Genomic DNA, 21,316 nt, shown 5'->3' with positions numbered 1-21,316 from the left:
AGAGAGAGAAAGAGAGAAAGCTAAAGTAATTAACCCTGAAATATGGGCTCCAATCCAGCAGTGCCCTGTGCCGGCCGTTTCTGTTGTCCGCAATGCCCTCTGCTCCGTGCCCTTTGTTTCATGTAGGATTAAATGTAAACAATCTTGCTCCGCACTGAAAACTAGCCTGATTCTCTCTCCACCAGGATGCAGGGCTTCCTCCATGGTGGGTGTTTGGTGTGTTTGTTTTTGCTGATCAGAATCCAGAGACCTCTTGAGTTCCTAGTTCGGAAAACAAGATATAGAAATACACAGCTTTCCCCCATTCTCAACTTCTGGAGCTGAGCATAGGAGCACTGTTGATGGACTAGAGAGATTCTGGCAGGAGGATTCAGCTGTCCCAAATGGAGAGTCTGTAGGTGCTCTGCCCAGCAAAGTAGAGTCCCTCAGAGACCCTGCCTTCAAGGAGCTTATCAAAGAAGGACGAAAAAAGTGGTCAGTGCAGGAGGAGAGCAAGGTCTTCAGAGGGGCCTTTCCTGAGGTCCAGGGGAGGTGTGGGTGACTCTGTAGGGAATTTGACCAGAACTTTGACAAAGGATTGATTTTCTTCTGCCTCCATCTGGTCCTTTCCTTCCCCCAGTGAGCTTCTCAGAAGTCGTTTAAAGAGCCTGAGAGGAGAACAAGTTACGAATCTTGCATGTGGGCATGACTTTGTTAAAATCAAGCCAAAGGACATTGACCTTGAGACTGCCTTTATACCCACTCATCAGGGCTAATACAAATTCTTTCAAGCTATGTGCAAAGTCATAACTCACCCCACGTTTGCCAGGATAACTGAATTCATGATATACAAAATCCCTACTCTTGTGTAAGAAAAGACGGCAGAGGCAAACCTCAGGGAGGCAAGAGACCCTCTTCCAAAAACAATGAAGCACGTTATGAACATTCTGAAGTGTTCTCCTTCCTGAGTTTCTCAACCTGAGTGTCTGCTTACCCCACACGCCTCCTTCACCGCCCAGCCCTGGGTGGAGGTGCCAGGGCAAACGCTGTCAGTTGCTGCCTGAGCTCACATCCACTACATCCTGAAAGTAGATCTTAGAAAGAATTGCTCCTGTTAAAATCCAGTCCAGCACTTACACAGCATGTCCACACTGCCTAAATCACCTGTGCGCGTTTTAAGTATCTCTTTGAGAAATCTAGTCAGAGAAAAATTAGTAATAGCAATACCGAGTGGAGATCATTGTGGCTACGGACACTTCTGTTTGAAGAATGAGCCACAGTGTGATCCTGGAACTGTCCTTGGTCCTGAGATTTGTAGCCTGTGCTTCATTTCCATGTGGAATTCCTGTGAGTTTGCAAAACATAGATGGACCACAGCTTCAGACATTCCCCCTTGAGTCTGGAGATGGTGCTCCTGAGATGAGCACAGGGCTGAGGACAACCAGGCAGCAGGAGGAGTGAGCAGCGGGGGTATGGGCAGTCCGCTCCATCCTCCTTCCTCCCCACCCTCCTCCTCCTCCCTCGTCAGCAGAGGTAGGAACAGGCACACAGTCTATCTTTATCCCAATCGCTGCCGCTTGCCAAGTGTTCTGTTGTTTGTTTTGGTGTTTTCCCCACCTGTTTAGACAAAGTGGCATATGCACAGTGTGCCTTAAAAGAAAACAAAAAATTGACACTTGCTTGAAATGTTTAAAGTTCAAAGTCTGTTTTGTACTTGAACAAGGCCGAGAAACAACACGCTATCCCATCGTGACTCCTGCTGCCTTCTCTCAGAAATAGCCCGGCGGCTCTGGGGATGGTTAGAATCCAAAATCAGCCTTTTTCAGTAACTTTAATGTGAAGTCAGATGCTGCTGCACAATGTGAGTGAGCTGCTCTGAGGGACTGTAGTCAGGATCTCAGAGAACCAGCGATGTGTGTGGGGAAACCACCGCTTTGCTTCTGTGTAGAACAGCGTGGCGAGAGCTCTTAGAGTCCAAAAACCCAATCAAATTATGATTATTATCAGTTGTGTTGTTTACTGAATACCTACTATGTGTCATGCACTATAAATGAGCCCTCTGCCCATAATGTACTGTGTGCTTAGTCACTCAGTCATGTCTGACTCTGTGTGACCCCATGGATTGTAGCCTGCCAGGCTCCTCTGTCCATGGGATTCTCCAGGCAAGAATACTGGAGTGGGTTGCCAAGCCCTTCTCCAAGGGATCTTCCCAACCCAGGGGTCAAACCCAGGTCTCCTGCATTGCAGGCAGATTCTTTACCATCTGAGCCACCAGGGAAGTCCAAGAATACTTGAATGGCATCTCATTTTGCAGATGAAGAAAGTAGTGCAGAGATATTAAATAATGCCCCCTAAATGGTGCAGCTACGACTGTTGGAGATAAAACTTGAATTCATGCCTAACTTTTGATCTCCTTGATAAATTTATCATTCTCTGGTATACAAACTACTGGTCTACCAAGAGTTTTCACTATGACTTCAAGTGTCAGACAAAGATTTAGGGAAAAAGATTATAAATTTAGCTTCCCTGGTGGCTCAGGTGGTGAAGGATCTGCCTGCAATGCAGGAGACCCGGGTTCGATCCTTGGGTCGGGAAGATCCCCTGGAGGAGGCAATGGCAACCCACTCCAGTACACTTGCCCGGACAATTCCACGGGCAGAGGCACCTGGTGAGCTACAGTCCATGAGGTTATAGAGATTCAGCCATGACTGAGTGACTGACACACCAACACTTTACTTTTTTACCTTCTATCAGTCACTTACTTCTCTTCTGAATTCCATCACAGGATTTCTATTAGTATATCTCATGAATCATACTCTTAATAGTATTAATATTAATATTCAATTGCTATTTAGTAAGAATAAGATGTTTTCAGTTCATTTATTTTATTAATTTATTCATTTGATTTTTTGAGGTATGTGTGATCTTAGTTCCCTGACCAGGGACCAAACCCATATCCTCTGTAGAAGAAGCACAGAGTCTTAACCACTGGACCACCAGGAAGTCCCCATTTGTTTATTGTTAGTACCTTGCCTACCCTTTCTTGAGGATCAGTTCAGTTCAGTTCATTTCAGTTGCTCAGTCATGTCCGACTCTTTGCGACCCTATGAATTGCAGCATGCCAGGCCTCCCTGTCTATCACCAACTCCTGGAGTTCACTCAAACTCACGTCCATCGAGTCAGTGATGCCATCCAGCCATCTCATCTCATCCTCTGTCGTCCCCTTCTCCTCCTGCCCCCAATTCCTCTCAGCATCAGAATCTTTTCCAATGAGTCAACTCTTCGCATAAGGTGGCCAAAGTACTGGAGTTTCAGCTTTAGCATCATTCCTTCCAAAGAACACCCAGGACTTATCACCTTTAGGATAGACTGGTTGGATCTCCTTGCAGTCCAAGGAACTCTCAAGAGTCTTCTCCAACACCACAGTTCAGCAGCAAGAGGATTTTACTTTTTTATATTAATTAGATTTTTAAACTTAATTTTTATTTTATATTATAGTTGATTTACAGTGTTGTATTAGTTTATGGTATACAGCAAACTGATTCAATTGTACATACACATGTATCCATTCTTTTTCAGGTTCTTTTCCCATATAGATTATTGCAGATTATTGAGTAGAGTGCCCTGTGCTATAAATAACTTGGTATTAACATATACACACTTGTCCTCTGGAACATGTTTTCAAAGTAGGCAGGGTATTGTTACCAAGGACTTTCTGTATAGCACAGTGAACTGTATTCAATACCCTGCCTACTTTGAAAACATGTTTCAGAGGACTTCCAATATGAAGATGTTTCCACAGAAAACCCCCCTGAATCAGGAACAGAAGAGCCTTAGTGGAGAGATGCAGCAGAAACCCGTCTGCAGAACCACCCCCCCCAACCCTTGCATTCGTCTTAGCCCTATCACAAAACAAGGAGGTGGTTCAACCTCTCCTTATTAACAACGGAAAATATGCCAAATAAGGAAAACAAGGCCATCTTATTCTACCAATGCCTTGGAAGTTAATGCTTTTCATAATCAAAACATTTAAAGTAAAATTACAGTTTTGTTTTTTATTTACTTTGTCACCATCTTTGAGTGTAAGGTAGTTTTTAAAAATTTTTGAAACAATATCAGATTATCATTTTCCTGGGAAATATTCAAGGAAAAGAGCCCTTAGCCTATCCTCACAAGAATTTCTGTGTTTTCCCTTTTATTATTCTTCAGAAAACGATTTTCTTCCTATTTTCCCTAGTTGTAAGTGTAGCCAGAATTCCAGGTTGCCTCCTGCCTTCAGTGACAGAAGTCTTTTCCCTGTCGAAACAAAGTCCTTGAAATTATCATTTTACTGATCACATAACATGCCAGTTAATAGGTGCAGTGTTATATTGTCCCTCTGTTGGCAGACATCTGAGTCACTACTGATTTTATAGTACAGATAAGGCTTATCATAGATAATCACCTCAACTTTCAGCTGAATAAAAATTTATAATTTATATATAAATTATATAAACTAAAATAATAATTTGTAGTCTATTTCACTAAAAGTGTCCTATATGTGTCACATAAGCTTCTTGAAGGCAGCGACACTAGATTTTTCCATTTTCTTTTGCCCTAAATGTAATGGCTTGAAAATGTTATGTGCTTTCTCGATCCTTTTGAAAATCAACACACATCACAGGAAATATCTCTAACTCAGAAGTGGCTGAATTACATGGTCACTGATGTTGCTCCCAAGTTGGAGAGTATATGAGCAGTGTTACACCAGGCTCAAGAAGCTTAAAATTCAAATAATTAAAATAAGAACTAAGCCCCTTGAGAAATGAGCATCTTAGGAGTCAGGCTGGGGGTCCCTGTCTGGTGGGGCTGTCCTCTCCCCCTCCTATGGACTCTCCCACGACCACCGACCCCTCCTCATCGCCCTGCCATGTGGAGTTTCAAGCACAGAGAGAAATGATGTCTATTGATACTGCTCTGAATGAAATCCATGCAGTAAACGTGTGATCCACCCATCCATGGGCAGAAAGGGGCCCTTCTCTGGTGCTGTGTGTAATTGTCGAGTGCATCTGTGAGCTCACTTAAAGCCCATCTGTACCCGCATGGCCGCCTGCTACCCCCTCCCCTTCCCCAGCACAGTCAGGTGCTCAGAGCAGCCGGCTGGGGCGCGGGGCACAGAAAACCACCTCTTTCAAACATTAGGAATGATTTTTTTTTTCAATCAACCCATGATTACTCAAGATGTAGAACCACCACAACTTTGAGAATCTCTGTTTTTTGTTTGTTTTTTTTTTTTCTCATTTACTCATTGAAAGTTTTCTTTTTCCTGTAGAAACTAAAATATATATTAGTGTTGTCTTGGAATAGTTGGTATTTTTTTTTTTAGCAAGCTCAAATCTGCACTATTTATGGGTTTTGCACTATAAAATGCTGCAGCCCAGTCACGTGGCTCCTTTTTCCTAAGCCATCTGTCACAGAGGTCTGGAATTTTATGTGAACGTTGGTTGTGCAGTCTTAACCCAAGTTTTTTATTTTTTTATGAAAAAAATGTCAGCAACTACAATATTTAGCATTTTACTTTACATTGGCCATTAAACTTGATTGCTATAGCTCTGTTTCATTGCTATAGTTACATATCAGCGTGGAAGCCAAAAGTTGTTTTGATGTGCTTGTGGCAGACTGCATTGTATCATGGAGAGAGTGTGCAGCACAGATATGGTTAATATCTTGGATTTTTGTAACTAAGGTTTATTAATGCTGGTATAAAAACGTATTTGATATTATACAGATGGCATAAGATGTGGTGGTTACTAAGTTATTATCCTGGATAAGCTCTACTGTGAAATTCAGGGCTTAAAACTATCACAGGAGATTAAACTATTTACTAAAAAGGACAGAAAGACAGGACGAAAGCATCTTAGTACAAATACATTAGAAGTGTATTTACCTCCCATAGATACCGTAAAGCATCTTTACCTGAGAGACTGAGAACAAAAACTTTGCAGGTAAAACAAGCAGACAGAAGAGATGCTTTTATTTTTTAATTCAGCAACAGTACAGTGGATCTCATCTCAGTGGGAATGTTGGGGAGGGGGTAAGGGCAGAGCGTAATTGGGGGGTTAAAATAAACCCCTGGGAAGTAACTGTTAGGGATTTTAGGAACATATTCAGGGAACTCTCCTGCTTTTCCAGACAAAAGAAACAGGGGAGAGACATTGTCTAGAAGTTAATTGTGAATTGACGGACGGCAATGAGAACCCGGGGAAGGTATTCCTTTGACCCACTTAGGAGGGTAACAAGCTCGCTCTCTGAGCATCCTGGGAGTTACTGTCTGGCAGCGTTCACGATTCAGGATCGTGCACACCATCCTCGGGCACGTGACTTGCAGAAGGGCCAGGATGCATGGGGACCTTGTTGGCACTTGAACCTTAAAAACAAAACGAAGCCTAGCCAAGGTCTCCCGAGGAGAAATGTTGTGAGGCAGAATTAAAGTCTCATACTGAGTATCTGGAAAATAATCACCTTTATTCTGGAGTTTTCAATGTAGAACTTAACCTCCTACCCCCACCCTCATCATGCTGCCAGCTGCCACTTCATGGCCCCGAGGGGGAACTAGGCGTGCACTGCCCACCTCCCCCAGCCCGCCCCCCATGAGTTAACCAAGCTTTTCTGGTTCAAGTCACCCAGGGTAAAATGTCACTGTCACAGTAATCTAATATGGTTCTAATATTTCCCAATAAAAATTCTCTCCCAGCTGGTTGTTTTTTGCATGGTTTTCATGTTGGGAGGGGGATAGTGTGTCTCTTTATTAACTCCAGTGTTAATGCTTTAAAGGATGAATTCGGAGTGATAATTCTGCAAACTAGAAAGGAAGATTTAAAGCTAAACTTAAAAAGAAAAGATAAAATACGTTTAGCCAGTACATTTAGTATTTGGACCATTTTACTTATATTCAGGCTTACATTGCTTAAACCCAGAAACACGAAACTCCCTAATGGGGCCGCCCTGAAAAGTCTGCCTAAGAATTGAACATTAACCAAAGCGAATCAGAAAGCGAGATTTAAAATCAGATATACTTCCATAAAAGCTTGCATTTAAAATGATCCCTTAAAAGCCCCACATGGCCAGGCTACCACTGCAAACTGCTTACATGGTTTTTTTTGTTTCCTGTTATACACAGGGGGCTGAGATAGAAGTGGATGAGAATGGCACATTGGACTTGAGCATGAAAAAAGCTCGAATCCTGGACAAAGCTGCACCCCTAACTTCCACTAACCCTTCTGTTCCAACTGCTTCCTCTTCCCCGTTCAAAACCAGCAGCCTTCTGGTTAACGCAGCCTTCTACCAGGCCCTGTGTGACCACGAGGGCTGGGATACGCCCATCAACTATAGCAAAGCCCACGGGAAGACGGAGGAGGAGAAAGAGGTACTGTTCCAGTGTCGGTCAATAAGTTGGAGACAGAGCGTGATCGGAGAGCGTGGTTCACTTATTCCTCCTGCACCGTTTCTCACCATCTTATTTAGATAACACGTAATTCTGTAGCTGGATTTTTATTTTGGTAAAGCGATGATTTTAAATTTCAGGAGGTATTTACAAATGAATTCAACATTTCCCACCCCTTGCCTAAAACGAGATGTCATTAGAGTCTGTCATATCACCGTTAAGGGTTGAGTTATGTGCGCTGAGAGGTGGTGTCATCTATCCTGGGGACACAGCAGCCTGTGAGCCATGAGCCCATGCGTCACTGCACCAGAGGCTGGAACACGAGAGCAAATCTGTACAGGGATGCTTCTTGTCAAATTCCCTTCCGTGGTTTCACAGAGGGAAGGTGTAGGCATCCCTCCATGCAAAGCTGTAGTCCAGGGACTGATCTTGGCTACTGGGTGTCCCAGCTGTGGCAACCCCAGACTTGTGGGCTGGGTTATCCCTGGAGGTGGTGTCACCCTGGAAGTCAGATGTTGTGCAGGAAGCCATCAGCTTCCTCTCATGGCTGGAGCCCCTAGGGGTGGGTCTGATGAGCCCTGACTCAGTGTCATTCCAAAGAGTTCACGGCCACATCCTCCACTGGTTAGCCTCTGGGTCACTGCACATGTGACCCCAGCCTTCCTGCAAGTGATTTTGTCTGTCCTAGGGAAGTCTTGGTGTTTGCCAGCTGACACATTTGAAGAACTGAAGTAGACATTTGGGAGTAAGCATCATCCCCCTTTTTCAGATTTGTGAAGCTCAGAGACTTTGGAGGGAGGCTAATTTAATTTTAGCATACACTTTATTTTTTATTGAAGTATAATTGGTTTACAATATCATATAAGTTCAAGAGTACAGCACAGTGCTTCAGATAATATACATATGCACATACATATACACATACACATACATATATACATACACATACATATACACATACATATACACATACATATACACATACACATACACATACATATACATATACATATACGTATACGTATACATATACATATACATGGGCTTCCCAGGTGGCTCAGATGGTAAAAAATCTCCCTGCAATGCAGGAGACTGGGGTTCGATCCCTGGGTCGGGAAGATCCCCTGGAGGAGGAAATGGCAACCCACTCCAGTATTCTTGCTTGGGAAATCCCATGGGTAGAGGAGCTTGGCGAGTTACAGTCCATGGGGTCACAAACAGTCGGACACGACTGAGCGACTAACAGTACTCACTCTACATATGTATGTGTATGTGTGTGTATTCTTTTTCAGATTCTTTTCCCTTACAGATTATTACATAATACTGAGTATAGTTCCCTGTGTGACTTTAGCATCTTGCTTAACATCTCTGGGCATGAGTCAGTGGTAGTGGCAGTGATCACAAAATTGGGGTGTTTTCTGTTCCCCTGCTGTCCTTCCCCCCACCCTCCCCCTCCACACTTTCGTCGGCATCCCCATGTCCAGTAAGACTGGCCCCGAGGATGTAGGACACCCATCTGGTAGGAGAACCAACCTGTAGCCAAGCTCCTGGGTGAGTGAGCAGTTGAGCAGGCATGCAGAATAGCTGGACCGGGGGTGGCCTGAAGGAGCCCCCAGGACCCAAGGCAGGTCTGCGTCTCCGTCACCACCAGCCACACCTTCCCAGGAGGGCAGGGATCTCCCACGGCAGCAGGTTCCAGTTAGATTCTGCCATGTGGGGCTTAATCACTGTCCTTTCTTTGGCTTTTTTTTTTTTAATTTTAAAATCTTTAATTCTTACATGCGTTCCCAAACATGAACCCGCCTCCCACCTCCCTCCCCATAACATCTCTGTGGGTCATCCATTTCACCCACGTATTTAGGGATGGTTTGAGTTAATCTATCATAACACTACTTTAGAAAAACTTTCTTAAATCATACACATTCAACTTTAATGTAAAACAAACCCTGCAAAGTGTAAGAAGCTGGTTTGCCTCGGGTGGTGAGCGAGAATTGGTGAACATGTGTCTCTGTCCTCCTCCGCATTCCCTGGTCAGCTTGTGCAAAGTCCCCAAGGTTACACCTTGTTTATGTCATTGCCATATAATCCAGAAATGTGCCTACATTCACACTTGCCATCACTCCACACTGGGGTCTGAAGTGGAGATGAGGTGGTGGGGGTGGATCCTTTGGAAGCACAGCCCAGATGAGAGCAAGGATGGTGATTCTTCTGGGTCAGGGACACCCCCAGTCCAGGAGAACCCCCTATTGCCAACCAGTCTCCTGCCTAAACCACTCCCAAATGAGGGCACCTAATCCCAGCTATGAGACCTGGAGGTGGGGTCCAGTCAAAAATGTGTGGCATGGAGGACGGTCCCTTACAGAGTGACCGTTAGTACATCCTTGTTCTTGGGCAAGTCTGCTGGGACAAAACCCCCCACGTTGGAGAGGCTTGGTGCCATGTGCTGGGGGCTTGGACTTTCTCTTCCTCTCCCTTGCAACCCCACTGCATACCAGCCAAGGTCACTGTTCACCCCAAGTCTCTTTTCTGCTTGCACAGAGTCAGACATCCGGTCCAGTCTCCACCAGTAACAAAGCCAAGTTCTTTGTTTTGCTCCCTTTCAGAGTCTTTGGGTCATTTGACATAGGTTCTGATGGCTCAGTGGTAAAGAACCTGCCTGCCAATGCAAAGGACGCGAGAAATACGGGTTTGATCCCTGGGTCAGGAAGATCTCTTGGAGGAGGAAATGATGACCCTCTCCAGTATTCTTGTCTGGAAAATCCCTGGAAATGGACAGAGGAGCCTGGCAGGCTACAGCCTATGGGGTTGCAAGAGTTGGACATGACTTAGCTGTAAACCACCACCAGAATTTCTATAGCAATGTCTGCAGGGTACCCCTTATATTCTGGGGCACTCCTGCCACTTGGGGGTTGAGTAGGTACCTTGGGGACCTCCTTGGCTGTGTGTACTTCTTATCACTCAGCGGAAAGTGAAGTCTCATAACAAATATTCTCTCTTTAGAAACATGTGAGGAGTCATCTGGGCAGCTTTGTGGATTCGGCTGGGGCCCGTTCCTATCTAATGCTGATGGAGCTGATGTCCCAGCGCAGTCATAGGGAAGATGGATCATTTCAATTAGACCTCTGCTCTTTTCAGAGCGGCTTACTCCCTTCAGGTCTGCTAGTGCATGCTCACTGCTACAACTTGCAACCTAAGTTATCTGACATCTGGGCTTCCCAGGTGGAGCTAGTGGCAAAGAACCCACCTGCCAATGCAGGAGACGTACGAGACACGGGGGCGATCCCTGGGTTGGGACGATGCCCTGGAGAAGGAAATGGCAACCCACTCCAGTATTCTTGCCTGTAGAATCCCATGAACAGAGGAGCCTGGCCAGCTATAGTCCCTGGGGTCGCAAAGAGTCAGACATGACTGAAGTGACTTAGCACACAGCACACATCTGACATCTGGGATTGACAAGCTACTGGAAGTTCGATGTTATAACAAGAACAAAGACGGCTTTGGAGATCCTGAGTTCCTGGAGTCCTAGGGCTTGGGCTAGGTTTGAGTTGACAAGGTAGTTTTTAAGCTCAGTGCCTATTGTCAGGGTCTGAGCGTGGGTGGTTGACTGCTGAGTGCTATCCCCACAGGACATACACAAAAGTGCTTCTGAATCCCTGTAAGCCCTGGGACAGGAGCCCTGGGACGGTTCCTTACCCCTGCTCTTTGTTCCTGAGTCCATGCCAAGGTGATTTGCATGTGTGAAATAAAGAGCGTATTTTTCACATTCTGTTCTGAATCCCAGAATTGATGCTCAATAGTTACTATTTTGTAGAAATCGATGGCAGTCAATGTCCTCGTTGCGAAGGTAGCACAGGGTGGCCACACTGAGTCAGAATAAGGATGATGGCTCTTTCTCTACAGTGTCTCACTCTCCTGACTAATCTGAAGAGCAGGATTCTTACCAAAGTTTCTAGAGAAGGAAATTGAAGCCAGATGGAGTGAACTTGCGGTTCTTTGGTCATATAGAAATTTAGTAATGGGCCTGGGTGTCAGGACCAGGTGCCAGGACCAGGTGCCATCTCAGGATGGCAGGACCAGAATTCTGAGCCCTGGTGCAGAACATGGCCAGTGACCACGCAAACCAGGGACGGATGGTCCTGGCTGTGCTTCCCGGGAGCTCTGCCGAGATGCTGCTCAGGGTCCCAGGGTGCTCTGTGAACCTGGGCTGCTGTCAACTCCACACGCTCCACACACCCTCACACCCCACACCCACACAGCCCCAAACCCCACATCCCCCACACACCCCTACACCCTGCACCCCACACCCCGTACACCCACACACCCCATGGCCCACATACCCCACACACTCCACAGACCCCGCACACCCCACACCCCCACAGCCCCAAACCCCACATACCCCCACACACCCCACACCCTGTACATCCACACCCCGTACACCCACACACCCCATGGCCCACATACCCCACACACTCCACACACCCTGCACACCCCTATACCCTACACCCTACACACTCACATCCCACACACCCTCACACACCCTCACACACCCTCACACCCTACACCAACGCAGTCCCAAACCCCACATACCCCCGCACAGCCCCCACACGCCTACACTCCACACCCCATACACCCACACACCCCATACCCCCTCACACCCTCACACACCCTCACACCCCACACCCTTACACCCTGCACCCCACACTCCATACACCTCACACCCCACACCCACACACCCTCATACCCCTCACCCCATACACTCCACACACCCTCCACACACCGTACACCCACACCCCACACACTCCTTACACCCCACCCCCACACAGCCCCATACCCCACATACCCCCACACACCCTCCACACACCCCACACTCCCCTCATACTGCACACACTCCACACACCCCACACTCCACACACCCCTTACACTGCACACACCCCACACCCTCACAGCCCCCACACCTCCCACACCCCCCACCCCACACAACACTCACGCCTGTACTCCTGACCAGAAACTGGGTGATTATTTCTAATTCATTGTTATCTTGTTCATATGCACAACAGTTGCTTAATTTTGGTGGTAATTTTCAGAAAATATTGTCTGTCTCTCTCAGTGAAATAGCCTGTCCAGATGCCCCCTAAAAAAAAAAATCCTGAATCTGGAAAAAACTCAAACTATCTCGAAAGGAAAGTGCTGAGAAATAACTAGAGCTGTCAGTTTTGTTCAACTGTCAGTTCTCCAAAGACTTCAGATGTTAAAAGTGCCAGATGCTATTATCTGTTATTCATGCTCTCATTATGTTCTGGTTTTTACTAAAATCAATATAAACTCCTATTGTACATTAAAGGAATTTCATTGCGCCCATGCACTCTCTAAACACACATATATGTATGCCGCATTTTCTCTTATGTATCTCCAATATAAATTATTATTTTCAAAAGGATGCTATAAATTTTGAAAAAAAACTGACAAATGATGTTGACATATTTTTATGGTATGCAGTTTAAGAGTTTATATGATATACAATGCTTCTGTAACAAAATTAAACATTCTTATAATGAGGGTCACCTGCATTTTAATACATATGCTCTCTGCAAGTTTCTAGAGGTAGAATGCTGAGCCAAAAGAAAAAAAAAAAAAGGAGGAAGGGAGAGACAATCATTTTATAATGCGATTGCATATCCAAGAGTCCATAATTTTTTAAGGAAGTTACAAAATATTTAAAAGGTCATATCCAATAAGATTATTCTGTTGAAACAGCACCACATTTTACTGTGCTGTTAAATACCATATACTCTGCAAGAATTAACTTTGAATGCATTTGAGATAGTAAGTTAAGCTCTCATAGATGATTATTCCTTCCAGAATCTCTTATTCCCTTGTTTTCCACAGTGTGCAGATTCAACAAACAACAGCTGATAAGCTTTATACGTTCATCGGTGAATGTACATGCCTTCTTAGAGATGCTTTGCTAATTTCTATCACAAAGAAAATAATAAAATAGCTCTTTTCTGCTTTACGCCATTTTTGTGAAAAATCTAGCATCTGATCAGAAAAACAAAGTCTGTTCTTTGTCTTTCTTGTGAAGTCAGGATCAGTACTAAACTGAAAAGAAGGCCATGAAAATTAGTAATGATCCAACATTGAATTTGGATCAGTTAATAACAATCCCATCCAGTGAGTAAAAGCATTACAAAATATCAACTTAGCAGAAGAGGTCATTGGATATACGTTTTTATCCACTTTCAAAAGGCCAAGACGCTTTGTAAATTATAGTGGAAAACACTACCCACGCTGAATCCAGGCACCTCCAAATGAAATGGATAATAGTGTATCTGGGGGCTTCCCTGGTGGCTCAGTGGTAAAGAGTCCACCGGCCAATGCAAGAGATACGGGTTCGATCCCTGGTCCAGGAGGATCCCACGTACCTCGGAGCAACTAAGCTCGTGTGACACAACTCCTGAGCCTGTGCTCTGGAGCCCAGGAGCTGCAGCTGCTGAAGCACCTGTGCACCTAGAGTCTGTGCTCCACAAGCTTCTCTCCACAAGAGAAGCCCCTGCAATGAAAAGTCCATGCACTGCTCGCCACCACTAGAGAAGAGCCCAGGCAGTAATGAAGACCCAGCACAGCAAATGAATAGCAAATAATATTTGTTTAAAATAGTGAATCCAGTTTAAGGTCTTATAATTAGGAATTGCTTCGCTCTAGTCACATTGTGAAATGTGAAAAGGATAACCATCATTCACTTGTTTTCTATAGATTTCACAGAAACAGCATTAAAATAACCCTTCTCCTTGTACCTTAATAGACAGCGATCATCAAGCACCCATTTCTCTTTGTTTTTTTAATGCTGTATGATTTTCTGCTACTAGTTTCAAACATTTATCAATAATTCAAAATGGAATACTCAGTATTAAAAATAATATGAAAAAAAGAAATTAGACCAAACCAGGTTTTACTAATTTGCTCTGAAGATCCTGTTTCTTGAGGTCATTCACGCATGTTTTCACCACTGTGTGGCCTGGTGTAAAATAATCAATTGAACTGTTGCCCAGGTAATTAATGAAGAAAATTACATTTGCCTTTATAACTGAGATCAAGGCTTAGAATTTTTCTTAGGTTGGGAAAATCCACGGATTTTGTTTTTCCATTGATTTTGAGTGTCAACTCAGAATGATTAAAATTGTATTTACCCTTGCAATGTCATGCCCATGCGATTTAAATGAGATTTGCCCTCAACAACTCAAAATTGTTTTCTCATCTTAAACGGATCAATACTTTTGAGATTTAGGAGACAGTTTGTTTTTTTTAGTAGTAGTTAATCTGATTTTAATATTAAATCCAGAAAATATTACATTTACTGAAAATAAGCTTAATGATAAAAGTAAACTAATTATGTGTTTGAGTGAAACCATCATTAGTTGTCTGACAATAATATATCAGATGGTAAATAAGTGATGTGAAAGGATTGATGAGATTTCCTTATGAAATCAGGATCAGTACTAAGCTTAAAAGGAGACCGTGAAAATTAATGATAATCCAACAAGACAGTCCATTGAGAGAGTGAAAACATGAGAAAAAACCAACTTAGCAAAAGAGGTAGCTTAAGGAAAACAGTAAGGAATTGATGTGAGACTAAAAACAGGTGTCCAGAAAAATCAAGCTAAACGTTGCCGAGACATTGTGGACTCAGCCACTATGCATTTAAGCAAATAGTTTAAATCTTATTTGCATATCAGGAAGGACATTTTAATAAGCTAAATTTACTTCTTCGTTCTCTATTTAAAAATTTTTGTGATTCATTTTTTGCAGAATTTCTTGTCTTACCAGTGCCTACTGTGTACATGGCAACCCACTCCAGTATTCTTGCCTGGAGAATCCCAAGGACAGAGGAGGCCGGTGGGCTACAGTATGTGGGGTCACAAAGAGTCAGACATGACTGAAGTGACTTAGCAAACTCACGCACTATGTACATAGAGAACTATTTCCATGCTCTCTAGGAAATGTTTATTATACTGTAAAACTTGAAATATATTGAAGTTAATATTTTAAAATATTAACTTATTTACATGGCTCAAGAAATTCCTCTGTAGTTTTATCTGCCAACATGTGAACTTTTAAAAATTGTGCCTTCGAGTTATAATTTCTCATTCTTTACCAAGGATAAAGGTCCATGGCATCCCAGGTGTACCCTTATAATTTTTTTTTATTTTGTGTACAAATCCAGTGAAGGATGTCATCTAAGTCTTTAAGCCAAAACTCAGATTTGACCCCGATGACCTCAAATACAATTGTTTTTCCAGGGTTTCCTAATACCTTGTGTGCTTCTATATTTTTTTTTTTCCAGAAAGACCCAGTGAGCTCTCTAGAAAATTTAGAGGAAAAGAAGTTCTCTGGAGAGGCCTCCATACCAAGCCCTAAACCCAAGCTCCACACCAGAGATCTCAAGAAAGAACTCATCACGTGAGTGACCTGTGGTTCTAGAATGGAGACTCCTGATCAAAGCCTTGAGTAATAACACCTTGGCTTATGGAGCTGACTTGACACTGCTTTAGGGCAATTTTGACTGACCGATAGTTAAATATGCTATGTGTACCTAGACCTCTACTCAGAACTAAGAGGATTATGAAAAAAGGTGCATGATTTGATCTTGTGCTAAGGGAATTAAAGTCAAATTGAAAAACAAAATATGTAAAACAATTAGAAATGTTTATGTTCTGATCAGAGATTTTAATCTGACATTCCCTGACTTCAGAGGAGCCAAGTTAGGGCTAGAGATAGTCTGTGTGAGTGTTAGTCACCTAGCTGTATCTGACATTTTGTGACCCCAAGGACTGTAGCCCATCAGGCTCCTCTGTCCATGGAACTTTCCAGGCCAGAATATTGGAGTGGGTTGCCATTCCTATCTTCAGGGGATCTTCCCAACTCAGGGGTTGAACCTAGGTCTCCTGCAATGCATGCAGATTCTTTACTGTCCAAGCCACCAGGGAAGCCCAGAAACTGAAAGCTTCCTGCAGCATGTTATTTGGGAAGGGAGTTCATGGGTTTTGTTACATTCTCAAGGAGTTCTATGACTCAGGAGAGTTGAAAGACCCAGGCAGGTAGTACTGGTCAAGTTGCAGTGGGTTGTTCATCAGGAAGGGTTGCTTGGACCAGAAGGCCCTATGCCGAGCCCCAGGACCAGGCGGCCCGGAGAGACAGAGACAGAGTCAGAAGGTGGGGCCAGGACAAGGGCCCTGAGAAGATGGCCTGGTTGCAAGTTTTCCATGAACAGACCACATGTTTGAGCAGAAATATGAGCTAGTGCTGGGCTATTTGAGGAAGAGCAGTGTGCAGAGTTCTGCTGAGGCCGTATGCATGTGGGGGACCGTCTGGGGTCAGAAAGATCTTCTAAAATGTTAACTAGAGATGCAGACATGAGATACGGCCTGGGAGACAGTGCCTTTGGGGAAGACAAATAGAAGGAAGGGGACAGAGTGTTCATCCCAGAATTTAAGAGCACGCATGCTGCTGGGACCTGAGAGGGTCAAAGACGCCCACAAAGAATATAGACCTGGGGTCAAGGAGGAAGGTGATGGTCTTGGGAGCTGAGAGCTCAGAAAATTCCCACCTGGGCCTTTGGTGGTTTCAAATGCCACAGGAAGTTCAGCGAAGTCAAAGCAGAAAAGGCAGAATGCCCAAGCAGCGGGTTCCCTTACCAGAATAGTGTTTCCTGATGCCTGAGCATCCCTGAGCACTGTACCCCCTGGGAGGTGACCTGGGCAGCCAGGTACTTACGTCCTCCTGGCCTGCTAGTCAAGTTGCTAAAATTTTTGTATGGATTTTGTTTCTGCATATTATCTCAAAGATCCTCAAAAAGGACCAATGTTTATCCTTTGAAGGCAGATTTTGGAAATTTCCATAGTTGTTTCAAACTAAATGTAGTGTGAAAAACTGATGATTAACCTGCATCACCATGTTGGACAGAAAAATGAAGTGCAATTATTTTGTCATGGGCCCTTCTCATTGGTGCAAAGAGAAAGGGCTCTGAAAATGCGGTGAACGATTTTCGGAATGTAGTCATGAATTCCTAGGACATGAGCTCCTTAGAGGCCTTGTGGTTTTCCTCTTTTTTCAGGACAGGTGAGCACTGGGGTGGGTACCAAGCACTCTCACGAACCTGTGTCACACACGGGTTCTGTAAACAACGCACCCAGTCCTTATCATGCTTTACATTTCTAACCGGTAAATGTCCCTTACTTGCTTACCAGAAACTGTTTGGCTAGAGTAGATTTTTCGATGCTACGGGATCAACATAAATTCATTTAGATTTTGGGCGCCACTTACAGAAGGGAAGTAGCTGATTTCCTTTCTCTAAACTGTGACGCTTTCCTTTGCAAATCTTCCCAGAACGTATCACCCAACTGGCACGTTACTGCGCAAGATTTCTCATCGAAGATCTGTAAATTAACCCAGCCATCAGAGCCCAACGCATCAATTTTTCCTACTATGTCACTCCTTCAGTCTTTGCTTTATTGCTTGACCCCTTTAAAGCACAAAGCTTCAACAAAACAATTAGCCACTATTTAAACGCACACTTTATCATTATACTTCCTAAATGCACGCTTTATCACTGTACTTTCTAAGTAATTTATCACTGTCTGGTTTAAAAATCATTGGCACTTCTTTGCCTCTCCTGGCAGTATTAATAAGGATGATTTAAAAAATAGAAATAAAATTTAAAGTGAAATAAAATAAACGCAATGCTGTTTTGGCACACCAGGTGGCGATGTATTTCCAAAGTGGGAATTCCCAGACTGTTATAAGCCATCCCTCTGGCTCTGCACATTCCAGCTGCACAATGATCAGAAAAGACTGTTTCTCTGTTGAGCGGGCGAATGGCACTTGCGGGATAACTCAGCTCAGATGTGGATTGTTGTTCTCTTTTTTTTTCTTTGCATATATTTGTAGTTTTTAATTTTCCTTCCTGATGTTCTAAGAAGGTAATGGGCAGAGAGCTGGCTGGTTTAGCTCAGATCAAGCTCTGAAAATTAGGCCTCTCCCGAGAGATGGAGGTGTTCTACCCTTATAGTTTCTTTAGAATATCTGAGAACGATCGGAAAGTAGCTTACAGGAAAAATATACTGAGAAGGTGACATTTCAGAAATCTTGAATGTCGTGAGACTATCCCCAGATACTCCTCTAAAGGGACAGAGTCTGATTCCACACATGGGTAAACCTCTCCATAAGGCAGGGTGCCTAGAACATCAGAAGGCATGACTGACGTAGCTGATGCTTCCTCTGATTATCGGCATCGTCATAAAGGCCACTGAGTGGGCAGGGGTCAATCTGCTCACCCCCAGCAACATTATAGCAGTGTCAGAGAAAAATAAATGGCTGAGAAACCAAGGTATACCTGTTAACTATGGGAGTAAACCTGTTCAGGATAACTATCCTCTTTCATTATTTTTAAACCACACATAAGATACACAGAATGTGATCAGCTTCTCAGATGAATGAAGTGCCTGGGACAGACTCTGGGCAGGTGGGTGGGAGAGACTACTGCTTAGGTTGGTGATTCGTGAGTGTCTTTGGTGGGTTCAAACCTTAGGATGAAACTGATCACAAGCTTTATTAACTAAACCTCTTAACTATTTCTGTACTGTCAGCAGCTTTCCCATCTGAAATGTCAATTTACGTGTCAGCCATAGGTAGTATTTTCAAAGATCTTTTTCAGGTGATTTCTAACATGTTTATGAAGCTACTGTTATCTTTCTCTTTAAAAACTTACAAAACTTTCTGAAATCTATGATGTAGTTGGTACCAGTATTCCTAAGAGCCACTATCATGATAAAACATAGGTTTATAATAAATTATTTTTTAACTCGTATTTTCAAAGAAATAGTACAGCATTGACTGTTGACTCTCACCCATCACCAGAACACACGTTTTAGCATCACTTTCTGGCATCATTCTGGATCAGAGAACTGATACAAAGCTGGAAACTCATAATTTAGGACCATAAGTTTCTTCTTGGGCTTTCCAGGTGGCTCAGGGGTAAAGAAACCACCTGCCAATGCAGGAAAAATATGTTTGATGCCTGGGTTGGGAAGATCCCCTGGAGGAGAAAATGGCAACTCACTCCAGTATTCTTGCCTGGAGGATTCCATGGACAGAGGAGTCTGGTGGGCTACAGCCCATGGGTCGCAAAAGGTCGAACATGACTAAGCAGCTAAGCCCATACAAGTTTCTTCTTAGCGAGCTTGCAGGCCCTTATATAGCTACATCCTTAGTTCCTTAGTTCCTTTAGCTTCTGCACGTCTCACATGTGCTGCTGCTGCTGCTGCTGCCAAGTCGTTTCAGTCGTGTCCGACTCTGTGCGACCCCATAGATGGCAGCCCACCAGGCTCCCCCGTCCCTGGGATTCTCCAGGCTAGAACACTGGAGTGGGTTGCCATTGCCTTTAACTTGTCTTAAAAGAGAAGCTACCACATTCATAACCAGTCAGACAGAGCCAATGCCCGCATGAATGCACCTAATCCTGATTCTCTGTTTTTACTGACCCAGCTGTCCAACACCAGGATGCGATGGGAGTGGCCACGTCACGGGCAACTATGCATCTCACCGCAGGTAGCTCACCGCCTGCTGGGTCAGGCTCCATCATCCCATCCTCTTCAAGGACTTGTCCTCACCCCTTCTAGAAAGACACTCTCTCCATCAGAAATTGGAGGCTGAGTTAGTTGGGTGTTTGGCTCATTCTGTTTTTCAGAAATAAAGCTAACTTAAATCTTCAGTCTTTCTACTTACGTTGTAAATAAATTATACTTTTATGATCAAAAATGATTTTCTGATCCAGTGGGGCAGGCTACAACCCAGAAGCTAGAGTTCATCTCAGCCTGTGGTTCCATTTAGCTTTGCATGAAACCTAGGTAGGAAAGCAGTGACTGGGCTGACCCTTCACGCTGTGGGGACTTCCTCCCCGGGGCAGGCGGCTGGTGCAGGAGTAAAGAGACCGCGGAGCAGACAGTGGGCGCTCGGCCCTTCCACCCTCCTGCGTCACTGTGTGGTTCTCTGTCCCTCTGGCCGTGGCTTTAACCCTGAGCACCATCCCTCAGGATTCAGACAGAGGGTTCTCTGTGTCGGTCATCACTAGGGTCTGGGTGTCCCTGGGTAAAGCCCCTGGCTTGGTAGATAGCAAACCGCAGTCTATGAGAAGTATTCCAGGTGTCCAGAGCCTGATCCAGCTAACCCGGGGTCAGACCTGGTTCTTCTTCCCAGACCCCTGTCCATGGGTTGAACACAGGTTTGTTCAGAAGCTGAGGCTTCCCCCTGGTTGGGCCTATGTGTGGCAGCGTGTCTCTGTTTTTGCCTCTCTCCTCCCTCTTCAGTGTTTCTGGATGTCCCCTGGCGGATAAGACCCTGAAATCCCTCATGGCAGCCAACTCTCAGGAGCTCAAGTGAGTGTGGACCCTGCCTCTGCACCTGTGTCTGGCCAGGGTGGTCCTAACCAGGGGCAGATGGCACCTCAGTAAACCATAGCCACGTACCCTCTCACCAAAAGTCCACAACTAAAATCAAGTCCCTGACATTTAGTTTAGTTCATTTGCTGGCCTTCGAAATGTACTGGCCTTGAGCAAAAGATGAGAACTTGGCATGATGTTGACAGGCGCCCAGTGGTAAGCTGTGGGTCAAATTGCAGGTTATTCCAAAATAAGGTTTAAAAAGAAGAAAAGAAGAGTGCAGGATAACAACAGATACGGTTTCTCCCAAGCATTGGGCAGTAGTTACATATCAGCATTTCCTTTTATTGCTATTATTTTTTAATATAAATTTATTTAGTTTAATTGGAGGCTAATTACTTTACAATATTGTATTGGTTTTGCCATACATCAACATGAATGGATTCTTAGCCAAAACCAGTTGTATTTAAGCAAAAAGAGC

The 21,316-nt window shown here is 44.2% G+C and overlaps 1 protein-coding gene across 13 annotated transcripts in view; it reads left to right on the top strand.

Moving 5' to 3' along the window:
- Window positions 1-21,316, top strand: part of ST18 (ST18 C2H2C-type zinc finger transcription factor) — a 262,346-nt gene that overhangs the window by 227,110 nt on the left and 13,920 nt on the right. For all 13 annotated transcript variants that reach the window (XR_006060829.2, XM_060393402.1, XM_060393403.1 and 10 more), the window contains 4 exons: window positions 7,139-7,384; window positions 15,744-15,859; window positions 19,943-20,005; window positions 20,764-20,832. Coding sequence is in view for 12 of the 13 variants with exons in the window: in XM_060393402.1 (XP_060249385.1) it covers window positions 7,139-7,384; window positions 15,744-15,859; window positions 19,943-20,005; window positions 20,764-20,832 (494 nt within the window). In the remaining variant the exon portion in view is untranslated. The remainder of the gene's footprint in view (window positions 1-7,138; window positions 7,385-15,743; window positions 15,860-19,942; window positions 20,006-20,763; window positions 20,833-21,316) is intronic.

Source organism: Ovis aries, chromosome 9 (genome assembly GCF_016772045.2).
Source record: "Ovis aries strain OAR_USU_Benz2616 breed Rambouillet chromosome 9, ARS-UI_Ramb_v3.0, whole genome shotgun sequence".
Lineage (NCBI taxonomy): Eukaryota > Metazoa > Chordata > Mammalia > Artiodactyla > Bovidae > Ovis > Ovis aries.
The sequence above is the reverse complement of the archived record's forward strand: the minus strand, read 5'-3'. Positions and strand labels throughout refer to the sequence as shown.